General features: G+C 42.2%; 1 protein-coding gene across 2 annotated transcripts in view; it reads left to right on the top strand.

Moving 5' to 3' along the window:
- Znf652 (zinc finger protein 652) overlaps positions 1-13,482 on the top strand; it is a 54,867-nt gene that overhangs the window by 22,573 nt on the left and 18,812 nt on the right. Inside the window, exons 1-2 of one of the 2 annotated variants that reach the window (XM_052194585.1) lie at positions 11,515-11,593; positions 12,166-13,312. In XM_052194585.1, the coding sequence (XP_052050545.1) occupies positions 12,419-13,312 (894 nt within the window). In that variant the 5' untranslated portion in view covers positions 11,515-11,593; positions 12,166-12,418. Of the gene's footprint in view, positions 1-11,514; positions 11,594-12,165; positions 13,313-13,482 lie in introns of those variants that run through there. The other variant, XM_052194584.1, reaches the window with a different exon arrangement.

Below are 13,482 nucleotides of genomic sequence, written 5' to 3'. Positions count from 1 at the left end.
GTTAAATTTCAGCATTAGGTCAGAAATAATAAACAGAGGCTTGTCTGTGCATGCATGTATGCATGTGTGAGTTTTTCCTGGAAATTTGCTTTTTTTTCCCCAGACAGAAGACATGAACAGGCTTACAGCACAGGAGTGTGTTGCTGGCGCTCCCCGCTCCCTCTGCTTTACATGTTATCTGGCGTGTAATGAAGGAAATCTTGCTTGAAAGTTGCAGCTCTCTTGAGGGCATCAGATGTCCCACTCAGAACGAAACTAGGTTACTACTTCTGCAACATGCAGTGGTTTGCATCAAAAGCTGTCTTGGTCTTGACTTTGAAGTGGTCATATTTTAATTTTAAAGTGTGTCTTAGTCACTGTTCTACTGCTGGGAAGAGACACTATGATCATGGCAGCTCTTATAAAGGAAAGCATTTAATTGGGGGCTTGTTTACAGTTTCAGAGGTTTAGTCCTTTACCCTCATGGCAGGGAACATGGTGTCATGCAGGCAGCCACTGGAGCAATGCTGAGAGTGACATCTTGATCTATAGGCAGAGCCACACTTGGACTAGCTTGGGCTTTTGAAATTTCAGCTTATTCCCAGTGACACACTGTTGGAGGCAACCTCCTAATCCTTCTAATCCTTTCAAACAGTTCCACTCCCTGGTGACTAATTCAAATATATGAGCCTATGGGGGCCATCCTCATTCAAACCGCCATATTCTACTTCTTGGCCCCCATAGGCTTATAGAAACGATGCCAGATACTGAGGCACCATCTTGCTCCTGTGTTAGGAAATGTACAGAGGACAAAGCATGTTCAAGTTGGTGTGGCAGAAAACTGGCAAGAATGGGTCTTAAATTTTATCATTAAACCAGAGTCAAATGTCAAACATATAAGCATTCATTCCAACTTCAAAAGTCTCATAGTCTATCACAGAGTGGTTTTAAATTTTAGAACTTTTCAAAGTTTTTGATTTTTGTTTTGAGACCAGGTCTCTTTATGTAGTTCTGGCTGAGGTGGAACTCACTATATAGACTAGGCTGGCCTTAAATTCACAAGATTTGTCAGCCTCTGCCTCCTGGGTGCTGGGGTTAAAGGCATGTGCTACATACAGCACCTAACATTTTAATTCTGTCTTACATAGTTGTTGAACATACATTTGTGTGATAATAAAAATCATAAAAAATCTTGTTATTGTAAATCAGAGACAATCAGTATATACACAGCCCTGATTTCTTCTTGATCTGGAGACTTGTTTGTCCACCTGATTGCTTGACAGCTCTTCAGAAGTGTCTAGTTTATATTGCAAACATGATTAGGTGAACTTGGATATTTTGAGCTTCAGATAATAGTCCAGTTTAAAGCAACATGAAAATAAGGAAAATTTACCCTCATTAACAGGATGTTTTTGTTGTGGATTGGTTTGATTCTGGCTTAATGATAAAATTCAAGACCCATTCTTCCCAGTTTTCTACCACAGCAACTTGAACATGCTTTGTCCTCTGTCTAAGTCCCTACCCAGGTGCAAGATGGTGCCCCAGGTCCTGGTATCGCTTCTACACAAGATGGCATTCGGAAGTCGGTATTTTCTTTGTACGACAGTTCACACCATTTTCTCAGAAGTCTTACTTCAGCAGAGTTCTACTTAAATCCCATCGTGTATTATTCCATCAGGCCAACTCCAGACCATCCTAGCACAGGGTGTGAGGATGGGTAAGCAGTTTTTGAGCCAGAGCTGTGACCCATGCCTGTGATACAAGAACACTCCAGACATGGAGGCAGGAGAATTGCAAGTTCATAGCCCACCTGGGCTAGAGCAAGCTCAAAGCAACATAGAGAGAGAGCCCCTGGCTCCACAAAGAAGAAAAAAAAAAGGTTAAAAGAGGGCTGTGAATAGCTTAGTGCTAGGTAGAGCGTGTGTGGCATAGCCAAAGCCCCAGCCCGATTTCCTATACTGAAAACAAATTAAACTCCATTTTTTATACTCTATACAAAGGCAGAATTAGATACTGTATTTAAATTTGAGATGTCTTATTTGAAAAGTAGTAAAAAATAATGTAATTTATTTTTCCCACCTACATTTTTCCATTAAATAGAGGAGTGGAATTTCTAATTGTTTGAGACAGTCTCTCTGGTTGCTTAGGCTGACTGGACTCTTGTCCAAGCTTGCCTTGTCTCTCACACATCTCTGCTTTATTGCTCTTTCTGCCACCTTTACTGTCCCTATTTCTCAGACTCCATCTAAACTCTCTGTTCTGGGTGAACAAGATGGCTCTTCAGGTAAAGGTGTTTACTGTATAACGACTGCTAAGTTGTTCTCTAACCTCCATACTTAGACATAGCACAAACTTCCATACACATTACACATGCACACACACACACAAACACACACACCCTCCATTCTCTGTTTCTGCTCTATGTTTATAACCATATCTCCTACTAGCCCTGGACTTCTTTAGGTGAACCCATGTTCTTCACCTCTTCCTAAGTAGACTGCTTCATCCAGAACATGGCAGCTCTCTCTGAGGCTCCTCTGCCCGGAACATCCTTTCATTTTCTCTGCCTTAAGATTTCTCCACTCTTGAGAATGCTGCTGGGTCCCAGGCTCTCCATACAGCCTCCTGTCACGTCCAGGTCATTCTGTCTTACCCTTTAAATATTGTCATTGGCAATCGTGACTTACTCTGTGCATAGAATTTGTTTGCTGACAGATTTGGAGCTTGTGAAAGTTAAGACAACATAGTAGTCAGTTGTGGTGGTACACGTTGGAGTCAGAGGCAGGCAGATCTCTCTGAGTTTGAGGCTGTTATTCATAGGGAGTTACTGTCTTAAAAATGAACAAATAAATACAGTACTTATTTGCAGTAATAAATAAGTAAACATCTTCCCCTTATACACAGTAGTCAAAGCATACAGTGCAGGAACGGAGCAGGAAGCACTTGCTGTATAACCCATCCTATCTGTTGCTTTACCTTTATGACAAGGAAATTAAAAAGCGACTGTTTGCAGGAAAGAGAAGGTGTAGATAGCCTTGCATGTTTGCCCTAGGCTGAGCAGCACCAATTTCAGTAATAGTCACCTCAGTTCTATCACAATGATATGATAGTATTGTGTATGATCATTAATCACTGGGCCTGCAGAGATGCCCCAGTGGTTAAGGGCACCTGTTACTTTTGTAGAGGATCCAAGGTTGCTTCCTAGCACAAACATGGGGTGGCTCACAGTCACATGTAGCTTCAGCTCCAGGAGATTCAACACCTTCTTATTGCTTCCACGGATACCGACATATGTAGCATCCACTTACATAAGACACATGCAAGAATGCACATAGGTAATAATAAAAATCTTCACAAAAAAGATTTACTTGTCACCTCTGAGGTATAACACCTCAGATCTCAGTATCAACCTCTGCTCTGTTAACTTGTACTCCCCCAAAGGAGAAAGGTGCCCTTGGATTGTTTCCCAGCATCCTCTGGGAAGACCTATTTTTGGTGGCTTTGCTCAAGCTGCTTAGGGGTTGATGGACATTTTTACTTTGAATTTTGATGTGGCTGTGGTATTGTTGCTAGGTTTTAATTCACTTAGCCTATTATTAAATAAAGATGGAGAGGACCCCCCTTTTTTTTCCAGTTGCAATAACTATGTTGTCCAGTGTTGGCTTTGTGACTTCCTTATACATTCTTCCTTGACTTCCTGCCCTTGAGCGCTTCTGATCAAGGTGCAGGCTCAAGTGTCAACATACAAGGAACGGTGTTGAGAGTGGACACGGCTGTCTGCCCTTTGGGGGTAGACCCAGTACTGTCTCTGGGAAAAAGTACATATCCCGTGGGTAATGTTACGGTTCAGTCCCGTTACGCATATTTATTTCAAGACTATTCTATTATCTTAATCCTGGGCTCCCCAAAGTGAGATTCATAAATAATTTTTTTTTAGTCAAATAGAAGTCATGATAACACTTTACAGTCAAACTAAGATATGGTGACTGGCTGTTTTTTTATTAGTGATACACATATACATACACACAAGTTTTCAAACAAAAGTGTGGCATGGTGGGGAGAAGAGGAAGCATGTCATAGCTTATAAGTTTAGAGGTTGGGAATTACTTGTGTGGCAGTAGATGGCCAAGTGAATTATTTTGTGGGATAGTAAATGTTTGTGCAAGCTGGGCGTTGTGGCGTACACCTGTAATCCCAGCACTTGGGAGGCAGAGGCAGGCAGATTTCTGAGTTCGAGGCCAGCATGGTCTACAGAGTGAGTTCCAGGACAGCCAGGGCTACACAGAGAAACCCTGTCTCAAAAAAAAAAAAAAGTTAGTGGAATGGGATTCCTTAAGTTCATGTTGAAGAAAACCCTGAGGGTTAGGAGTGTAGCATAGGCTGCCCAACAGTTCAGAGGCGCCTCACATGTTAGCATCCTGTGCCCCTCTCTCAGCACTGTGGCTGTTGTTTTCCACTGTCTCATCAACCAGTTTCTATTTGAGCTATCCAAGGGACAGAGAATATTGTTTTTATGTGAAATGTTTATGTTTTATATAATGTTTGGACTGTTTGTAATCAGATATTCTGTTTCTTTTCGTTTATTTTTATTGACTTGTTTTTCAATACTAGAGAGTGAAGCCAGGGCTTCACACATGCTAAGCAATGCAATTCATTACCACTGAACTGTCTCTAGTCATTTCTCAGGATATAATTTATATATCATAGAACAGTTCTGTGTGTGTGTGTGTGTGTGTGTGTGTGTGTGCATTCACATAACTATCACCAATACATAATTCAGAAACATTTTCACTGACTCTGGAGTCTACTAAGAGTGATTGCCATACCTCCCTAACCCTGGCTCCTAGTGGTTACTGTGTGTGTGCTGTGTGTGGGTTGGTTTATTCTGGCCATTTCACATAGAAAGAGTCTTCAGTTGTGTGAATGTTTGTATTTGGCATAATGCTTTCAGGGTTCATGCATGTTAGAGTAGGCATAGAGCTTCTCCTTGTTGGGTGCCTGATAATGTTCACCTGTAAGGTTATGTACCTGTCCCCCCGCTGACATAGGTCTGTGTTGCTCTCACGTTGGGCTGTTAGGGATGCTGCTATGGATGTTTGTGTTATAAGTTTTCATATGAGTGTAGTTTTCCAGTCTTAGATATGCTTAGAAATGGAACTACTAGGTCATGTAGGAACTCTTTGTTTAACCTTTTTGGGACTTAGCAAATTATTTTCCAAAGTGTGCCATTTTAAATGTTCCAATAATGTATGGGGCTTATGCTTTTTCCATGTCCTTTTAAACTCTTTTTTCACCTTTAAAAAAAATTAGAGTTGTCTTAGTGACTATGAAGTGTAATGCCAATGTGGATCTGTCTTAGAGTTTCCATTGCTACAATGAAACATCATGACCCCAAAGCAAGGGGCAGGAAAGGGTTTATTCTGCTTACATTTCCATATTGCTGTTCATCACTGAAGGAAGTCAGGACAGGAACTCACATAGGGCAGGAACCTGGAGGCAGGAGCTAATGCAGACTCTGTGGAGGGGGTGCTGCTTACTGCCTAGCTCCATATGGCTTGCTTAGACTGCTTTTCTTATAGAACCCAGGACCACCAGCCCAGAGATGACGCTACTCATAATGGGTAAGCCCTCCCCGTCTAATTGAAGAAATGCCTTACAGCTGGATCTCATAGGGGAAAAAATTATATTTTAAATTATCACTATAATATGTGTGAATGTTTTGCCTACATGTATGTCTGTGCATCATGTGTGTGCCTGGTATCAGGCAAAATTCAGAAGAAGTTTGGATCTAGGAACTTATGTTAAGATGTCTGTATACCACTGTGTAGATTGCTGGGAATCAAACCCAGGTCTTCTGCAACAGTAGCCTGTATAACCACTGAGCTGTTTCTCCAGCCCATATTATTTTATTTGTCTTTTTATTGTTGAATATTCTGGATACCAGACCTTTATCAAATCTATGATTTATTAATATGTTCTTCTGATTCTATGTGTTGCTTCTATTCTCTTGATATCCTCTTTTGCTGTATAGACATTACTAATGTTAATAAAGTTCAATTTGTAGTTTTTCTTTTCATGTTTATAGTTTTTTCCTTTTCTTTTGCCCTTCCTCACCTCCCCCTTCTCTTTCTCGCCTTCTTTTTCCCTTTGTGTTTTAGTTTGGCTCACCGTGTGAGGGGAAATAGTTCATCATGGTAGAGAAGGCATCTGAACAGAGCATGAGGTGGCTGGCCACACTGTCTGCAGTCAGCAAGAGAGTGAATATCTGTTGGGGACCACATTCTATGGGGTGCTGCCTTCCAGATGGAAATGCCCACAAAGGCACAGCTGATTCCAAGTGCAGTCAAGTTGAGAGTGAGACTTAACTGTTGACCTTGCTAGCTTGGACATCTGAACACATCACAGTTAAACCACAACTCACCACTCCTCCTCAAGGTTTATCTCATAATGCAAATGCATTCCACCCCTCAGTAAAGTTCCCAAAGCATTAACAGTTTTAATAGTGTTCAAAACCCAAGTCCAGAGTCTCTTCTGAAATTCAAATAAATGCCTTAATTATGAGACTATAAAATAAAATAAAAACAAGTTACATACTTCCAATATACAAAGGCACAGTATAAACCTCCCTAAGAAAAGATTAGGCCAAAGCAAAACAAAGCCAGTAGGACAAGCATAGTACCTGGAGCTCGGGATGGGATTCTGTGGGCTCCAGGGACCTTGGGTGGCTCTGCTTTTGCGCTCTGCTGTGGGTAGCACAGAGTTTGTTTCCTCAGTTGGTACCATCCCACCTATGGCTTTACGCAGCAGGTGTACCACATTCTAACATCTCCAGCATCCTTATTTCTCCACTGAAAACTAGGTTTTGCTTGCTGTGCATTTAGTGACTGACCCCAGGAAAGCATTTTTTAGATTGTTTCCCAAAGTGGAGATGTTCTGCAGCAGTCTCAGCTCCAGCCCCACTTTTCGGATGGTTCTGCCTTGAAACGCCTTCCCCTTAGTCCCACTGCAGAGCAGGTTTCTCTTCAGTGGTGCTAATCTCTTTAACAGTTTCTCTATACCTGTTTTGTCTGTACCCTTAAACTCACAGCTCCTTTCAAGCAATACATATTTTTCTGCTTCCTCTCACTGTAGATATGACTAAGAGAAGTAATTAGTAACTGTGCCACAGACTGGATATTTGCTGTCGTAACATTGCTTTCTCAGAACAGTGTAGTTTTCTCAGAACAATGTAGTTTGTGAATCCAATCTCATTCAGATTTTCAGGACTGGGGGGAATGTAACTGAGTCTTTGCTGAAATGCAACACAAAAGGGCATTAGCCTAGTTCCCTTGGATCAGACCTTCATTGATTTCATTGGCATACTGGTCTTCTAGACTCCATTAGACTGGCTCCTTGGACCTTTTATAGCATTCTAGGGTTTCTCAGCATATGGTGCCAACTCCTCAGACCAGTGGACAGCATAGTCAGGGTTTTTTTTGACAGCAGAAGCCCTTCTTCTTCATAGAAATTTTTTGTGTGTTGGTTACTTTGCTTGTTGCAGAGACAAATCAATTGACCGAAGCAGTATAAGGAAGGGAGCTTTGTTCTGGCTTGAGTCTGAGGGAAAACACTTCATCATGACATGGAAGATTTCCTAGCTGGATTCTGTAGCTAGTCACATAGTGTCAGCAGCTAGGGAGTGGATACAAGCAGAAGGAGGTGTTACTTGAGCAAGTGTGAGTGTGTGTATGTGGTGTGTGGGGGTGGGGGGTGGGGGGGGGGGTTAGGCCAGGGTCTCCTGGAACACAGGCTGCATGTGAATTTGCTCTTAGACAAGGATGACCTTGGACTGGTTGTTTCTACTTTGCCCAGGCTGGACTCTGCCAGTGATTCACTTTGTTGGTGTTTGTGTGTCTGTGGCCATGTGTGTGAATATTCAGATTGCTGCTTGCCATTGTGTTTTTAAGACACTGAACTTGGAAGTTACTGATTTGGCTACCTGGCTGGCCATCAAGCCCCCAGGGTCCTCCTGTGTCTGTGTCCCCAGCACTAGGATTATAGACATCTACTACTATGCCTAGCTTTTAAACCTGGGTCCAGGGACTAAACTCATGTTTGTATGGCAGGGAGTTAGTTCACTGACTGCACCGTCTTCCCTGCCTCCACCTTTTCATCTTTAACTTTTCTTTCCTTATTTTATCTTCTTGACATTCACTCTGCAAAGGCTATGCAGTGTTCTGTACATAAGCCTCTGATGTTCTGTCCACACTTGTAATCTCTTTGGAAAAGCCCTCTTCAAACAGAGTGGGAAAAGAGGTGGCACCCAGGCCTCTATGCAGCCCCTGAGGATGGGTATGTATGGGAATTGCCTTGCCTGGAGTCATAGGCCTGGGTAGACAGTACACTGGGGTACACAACAAGCTCCTGAGGCTGTACCTAGCTTCCTTTCTGACAGTATAGCATAATTGTGTGTAAAACATGTGCTAACTTTTCTGTATATGACTTCAAAGTTGGTCTCCTTTTATGTTGTTAATTCATTTCTGACCCATGTGTGTGCTGTAGAAGTACGAAGAAAAGCGAAGAAAAGCGGGTAGGGAGCTAAGGAGGAGAGGTGGGGACTTCAGTCTCTGTGCTTTGTCTAAATACACACTCTAGATAAGAAAGAAGAAGACCTCTTTTCTTAGTTTCTACGTGGGGCTTTTGGTAATTCATTGATAGGTTCTTAGAAGTGGACAGCAACCTGGAAACTACATATGAAATTTTATTTGCTATGTTTCTATTTCTGGGTAGTGAGAAGATTTTTAATTTTCAAAAGAATCTTACAGTGTTTTAGAATTACTACTAAGAAGAGATAAATATAGGCTTGTTGGCAGGAAAAGGCAGGGGTTGTGTTGGCAGTTCATCTTTTTACATTGGCTGTGTTCTGGGTATGTTATGATTTTGGAATAAACCTTCCTTCCCATCTGGTTCAATTTTTTTTTAGACTATTTATTTGTTTGTTTGTTTGTTTGTTTGTTTATACCTGTTGGTTTAAAACTAGATAAGATCTGCTTCCCCAAGTGCTGCTCTTTGAAATGCCAAAAAATTTGACTAGTAAGAAAATAACAGATGATTAGCCTTCCCTGACACTACTCTACACACCTAAAGTAAGTTGTGTGTGTATGTAAGCCATAGTGGTACAAACCTATAATCCTATTACTTAGGAGGCAGAGGCAGGAAGGAGCTGGAGATTGAGGCCATTTTAGGCTGTGTACTGAGACTGTTGGGCTAACTAACACACATGAAGACCTGAGTTTGGTTCCCAGCAACATATAAAACTGGTAATCCCAGCACTCAGGAAATAGAGGTGAGGGGTCCGAAGTTCAGTGGGAGCTAGTGAGAAGAAAGGCTCGGGGTTAATCCACTCCTCCTCCCAGAGGAGCCAGGTCCAATTCCCATCACCCCCATGGTGGCCTACAGCCATCTCTAAGTCCAGCCCCAGAGGATCCCATGCCTATTTCTGGCTTCCTTGGGCATCAAGGCATCAGCTGTGCTCACTGTACAGAGATCTACAGACAGACAAAAACACCCATGCACATAAAATTAAAAATAACTTAAAGAAGTTGAAATTCACATAGTTTGTCTCCAGACTGGACTATATGAGACCCTAACTTAAAAAAGAAAAAAAGTTAAAAAAAATATTTGTGACTTTTAATTTTTGTAAAATACAGAATTGTGGAGCCAGGCATGGTCATGAACACTTTGAATCCTAGGGCTCTGGAGGCAGAGGCAGGCAGATCTCTGTTCTGTTAGTTGCAGGCCAACCTGGTCTGTGTCTATATAGAGAGCTGTGGTTCAGTCGGGGCTACATAGTGAGAACCTAGTTTGTTCATTCGTTCGTTTGTTTGTTTGCTTAAAGAGGACATTTCTCAGTTTCATTATCTACATAGGCTTTCTTTTTTGTTATCCACCTTAAAGATAAGACTACTGTATTAAAAATTACATTCTAGAAAATTACCCTTGGTCACAGCTAGACTTAGCCCTCCCAAGACCCTAGCATCAAACTTGATATGAAGGTAAAAATGACTTTGGGAGTCTCATGTAGGCAGAGCCATGTCAGGCTTTCTTTTGGTACTTGAGAGCTGTTGAATTTTATTAGAGCCTGAATTGCGTTGGATTTCAATAGAAAAATATCTCAGTGACACACACAAAAATTTTCTTACCTTAAAAATAAATAGTTCCTTTTATTTAGAACTTATTTGTACATTTAGATGATATTTTTGGATAGAACTGAATAATGGCAAATGCTTTGAATGCCCATTGGGATCTTGTAGGTCTTGTGGAGTCACTTACTTAGGATTTGGTTGCTTCTTTGACCCAAGAGGTTGTTTGAGGAAACTTAAGTGCTTCGGCTGGCTCGTGGTGAGTGATACATAGGTGGTTTTGTTCTTGTGTGGAGACTTTTTATACTGGCAGGTCCTTAGATAGTACCTAAGAGCAGCTCTGCTCTGCTCTCTTACAGATAGCTTACTATAACTGCACAGCATCTGACAGATGGGAAAACTTAAGTGTTTGACGAGGACGTGACAAAGTGCTTTGCATAAATGCAAATCCTTATGATTATTTCATAAACTAGAGAATTAGTCAAGCTTTGCAGTTTTTAGTTTGCCGCCTTGGCTCCTCCCACTCTTCACATTTGTAGACGGACTATTAAGGTATAGATTGTTGTTACAGTTTAGGACTGGCAACACTGAAATCAGGTTAGAAATTATTCCTATTTATTGGTCTGTTTATGAACCTCATTAGCACATGCTTTCTTCTCTAATAGTTTGATTTGCTTTATATAGAACAGCTCAGCGAGGTCTAAGTGATTCCTGTTACCTGTTAACGTTACATAACAGTTCAGCATCAAGTGTACTGAACAGTTTCTTACTATGGTTATTTCATAGCAAAATTTCTCTCACTTCAGCCAAGTAGAGCCAATATATTAAGAAAAAGCCAGAGTTCGAGGCCAGCCAGGGTCTACAGAGTGAGTTCCAGGCCAGCCAGGGCTATACAGAGAAACCCTGTCTCGAAAAAAACCAAATCCAAAAAAAAAAAAAAACCAAAATAAAAAAAAAAAAAAAGAAAAAGCCAGAAGTGGTGGCCGTATCACCCATCCCAGGCCTTGGGAGGCAGAGGTAGGCAGAACTCTGTGAAACCAGGTAACCTAGTCCATATAGCAAATTCCAGAACAGCCAGGCTAGCGAGACCCTTGTCTCAATAAAAAGAAGGGGGAAAATTAAGTTTTGTTTATTTTTTGATTGATTAAAAATCAGCCCCAAAGTCTTGCAGTAGGTACTAAGTAGATGCTGAATAATAAAAATGTCTCCGGTGCCCATCACACGACAGACATTCAGTAAATGCTGTTTTTCTTCCTTTTGTCAGCTAGACTGGACAGATCCTCCATTGTTATTTGTATGACTCAGCTGTTGGCTAGCTGGCTAAATAGCAGTTTAAGCATGTTGCAAGCAAATTGTATGCCCTTCATTTTTTTTTTCACGGATGGTTTTAGTTTTCTTAGAACCACATCGACCTGGTGGTTACTGATTCTCAGAATTTTGACTTCTCTGCAACTGACACCTGAAAAATCACCCGGCTGTAGGATAGCTGAGCGGTGAGTGTTAAAGCAGTTATGGTGACAGTTCATTTATAATTAGTAAAGGCCAGGCCATTTTTCCTGTGGGATTGTGCCAGTTAGCTGCTTTAGTTCTGTGGCCTACAGTGCCCATGTTGCCGCCTTTTTGTGGGCTCTCACTCTGGTAGAGGTGGTGGCTGTCGCTAAAGGAGACTGCCTGCATGGCTCCCTCAGGGTTTCATGGCCTCTGGTATTATGAGACGGTTGACAGCAGACCCTGCAGCATCCAGTGTGGCAGGCATCATGTAGTAGTAGGTATTTATTCATCAAATACATGCTATATGCTAGGACTATTATATGATCTAAAGATATTTTGGTGAATTTAACCGATATGGCTCTTGGCAAGATAGAACTTACATTCTAACTGAAATAGGGGACTCATACAAACCTGTAAAATAATATCCATTTCAAACCATTTGAGGGGTACAATAAATCAAAGTATATGGAGTGTAATGATTTTAAACTTAAGGTGTCATGAGAAATTTCATGGCCTAAGAAGAAAATGGTGGGATAATTTTTCCCTCATGTTTTTTTTTTTCTTCTCTTTATAGACAAGATGCTCCAAGTCCCTTGTAGTTCTCTTTGAAAGAAGATCAGGAGTGTTCTGCTCTTGCCGTAAGAACAGCCCTTTTTTTGACTTACCGTGTTGCTGGTGCTGTGACCCAGGAAGAACTGCATGCAGGCTCCAGGAGTTTCTTATTTTCTCTTCTTGAGTAGTTAGTTCTCTGTGGATGGAGAAAGATTTGAGTCTTAATTGCCCTGTTTTCAAGGTGTTCTGTGTAGTTTGAACTGGGCCACTTTCCAATGAGCTTCCCAGCCAGTCCTTGTCAGGAGCTGGTTGAACCCTGTGCAGTGCATGCAGAAGGAATGGCCCAGGATGAGAGCCATCGAAGTCAGGCGCCACCCACCTTCTACCATGGTGCCAGCCAGGAGCTCGACCTGTCCACCAAAGTGTATAAAAGGGAGTCTGGAAGCCCTTACTCTGTGCTAGCAGACACCAAGATGAGCAAACCACATCTCCACGAGACGGAGGAGCAGCCATATTTCAGGGAGCCAAGGGCAGTGTCTGATGTGCATACTGTCAAGGAAGACCGGGAGAATTCTGATGACACGGAAGAGGAGGAGGAAGTCTCTTACAAAAGGGAGCAGATCATAGTGGAGGTAAACCTTAATAATCAAACGTTAAATGTATCTAAAGGGGAAAAGGGTGTCTCTTCTCAGTCCAAAGAGACTCCTGTTCTTAAGACAAGCAGTGAGGAAGACGAAGAGACTGAGGAGGAGGCTACAGATAACAGCAGTGACTACGGAGAGAACGGACGGCAGAAGAAAAAGGAGAAGCAAGTGGAGAAAGTCAGGGTTACACAAAGGAGAACCCGGAGAGCTGCCTCTGTAGCCACAGCTACCACTTCCCCCACACCCCGCACAACTCGAGGCCGTAGGAAGAGTGCAGAGCTACCCAAGAGGAAGAAGCGGGCTGCCAAGGAGCCTAAAGCGCCAGCCCAGAAAGCTAAGTGTGAAGAGAAAGAGACTCTGACCTGTGAGAAGTGCCCCAGGGTGTTCAACACTCGCTGGTACCTGGAGAAGCACATGAACGTTACTCACAGGCGCATGCAGATCTGTGATAAGTGTGGCAAGAAGTTTGTCCTGGAAAGTGAGCTGTCCCTTCACCAGCAAACAGACTGTGAAAAAAACATTCAGGTAGGTCTCATCAGCGAGAGGGCAAAGTTTCCAGGATAGAACCTGGCTGTTCAGAGTCACCTGGTGTCTGCCCAAGAGAATAAATAGAATACAGGCTGAAGGGACAGATTCCATCAGTTTAACACCTTAGACTCTGCTGCTTGGGTCTTTGCAAAACAAAGGCTTAATCC

Source organism: Apodemus sylvaticus, chromosome 10 (genome assembly GCF_947179515.1).
Source record: "Apodemus sylvaticus chromosome 10, mApoSyl1.1, whole genome shotgun sequence".
Classification (NCBI taxonomy): Eukaryota; Metazoa; Chordata; class Mammalia; order Rodentia; family Muridae; genus Apodemus; species Apodemus sylvaticus.
The sequence above is the reverse complement of the archived record's forward strand: the minus strand, read 5'-3'. Positions and strand labels throughout refer to the sequence as shown.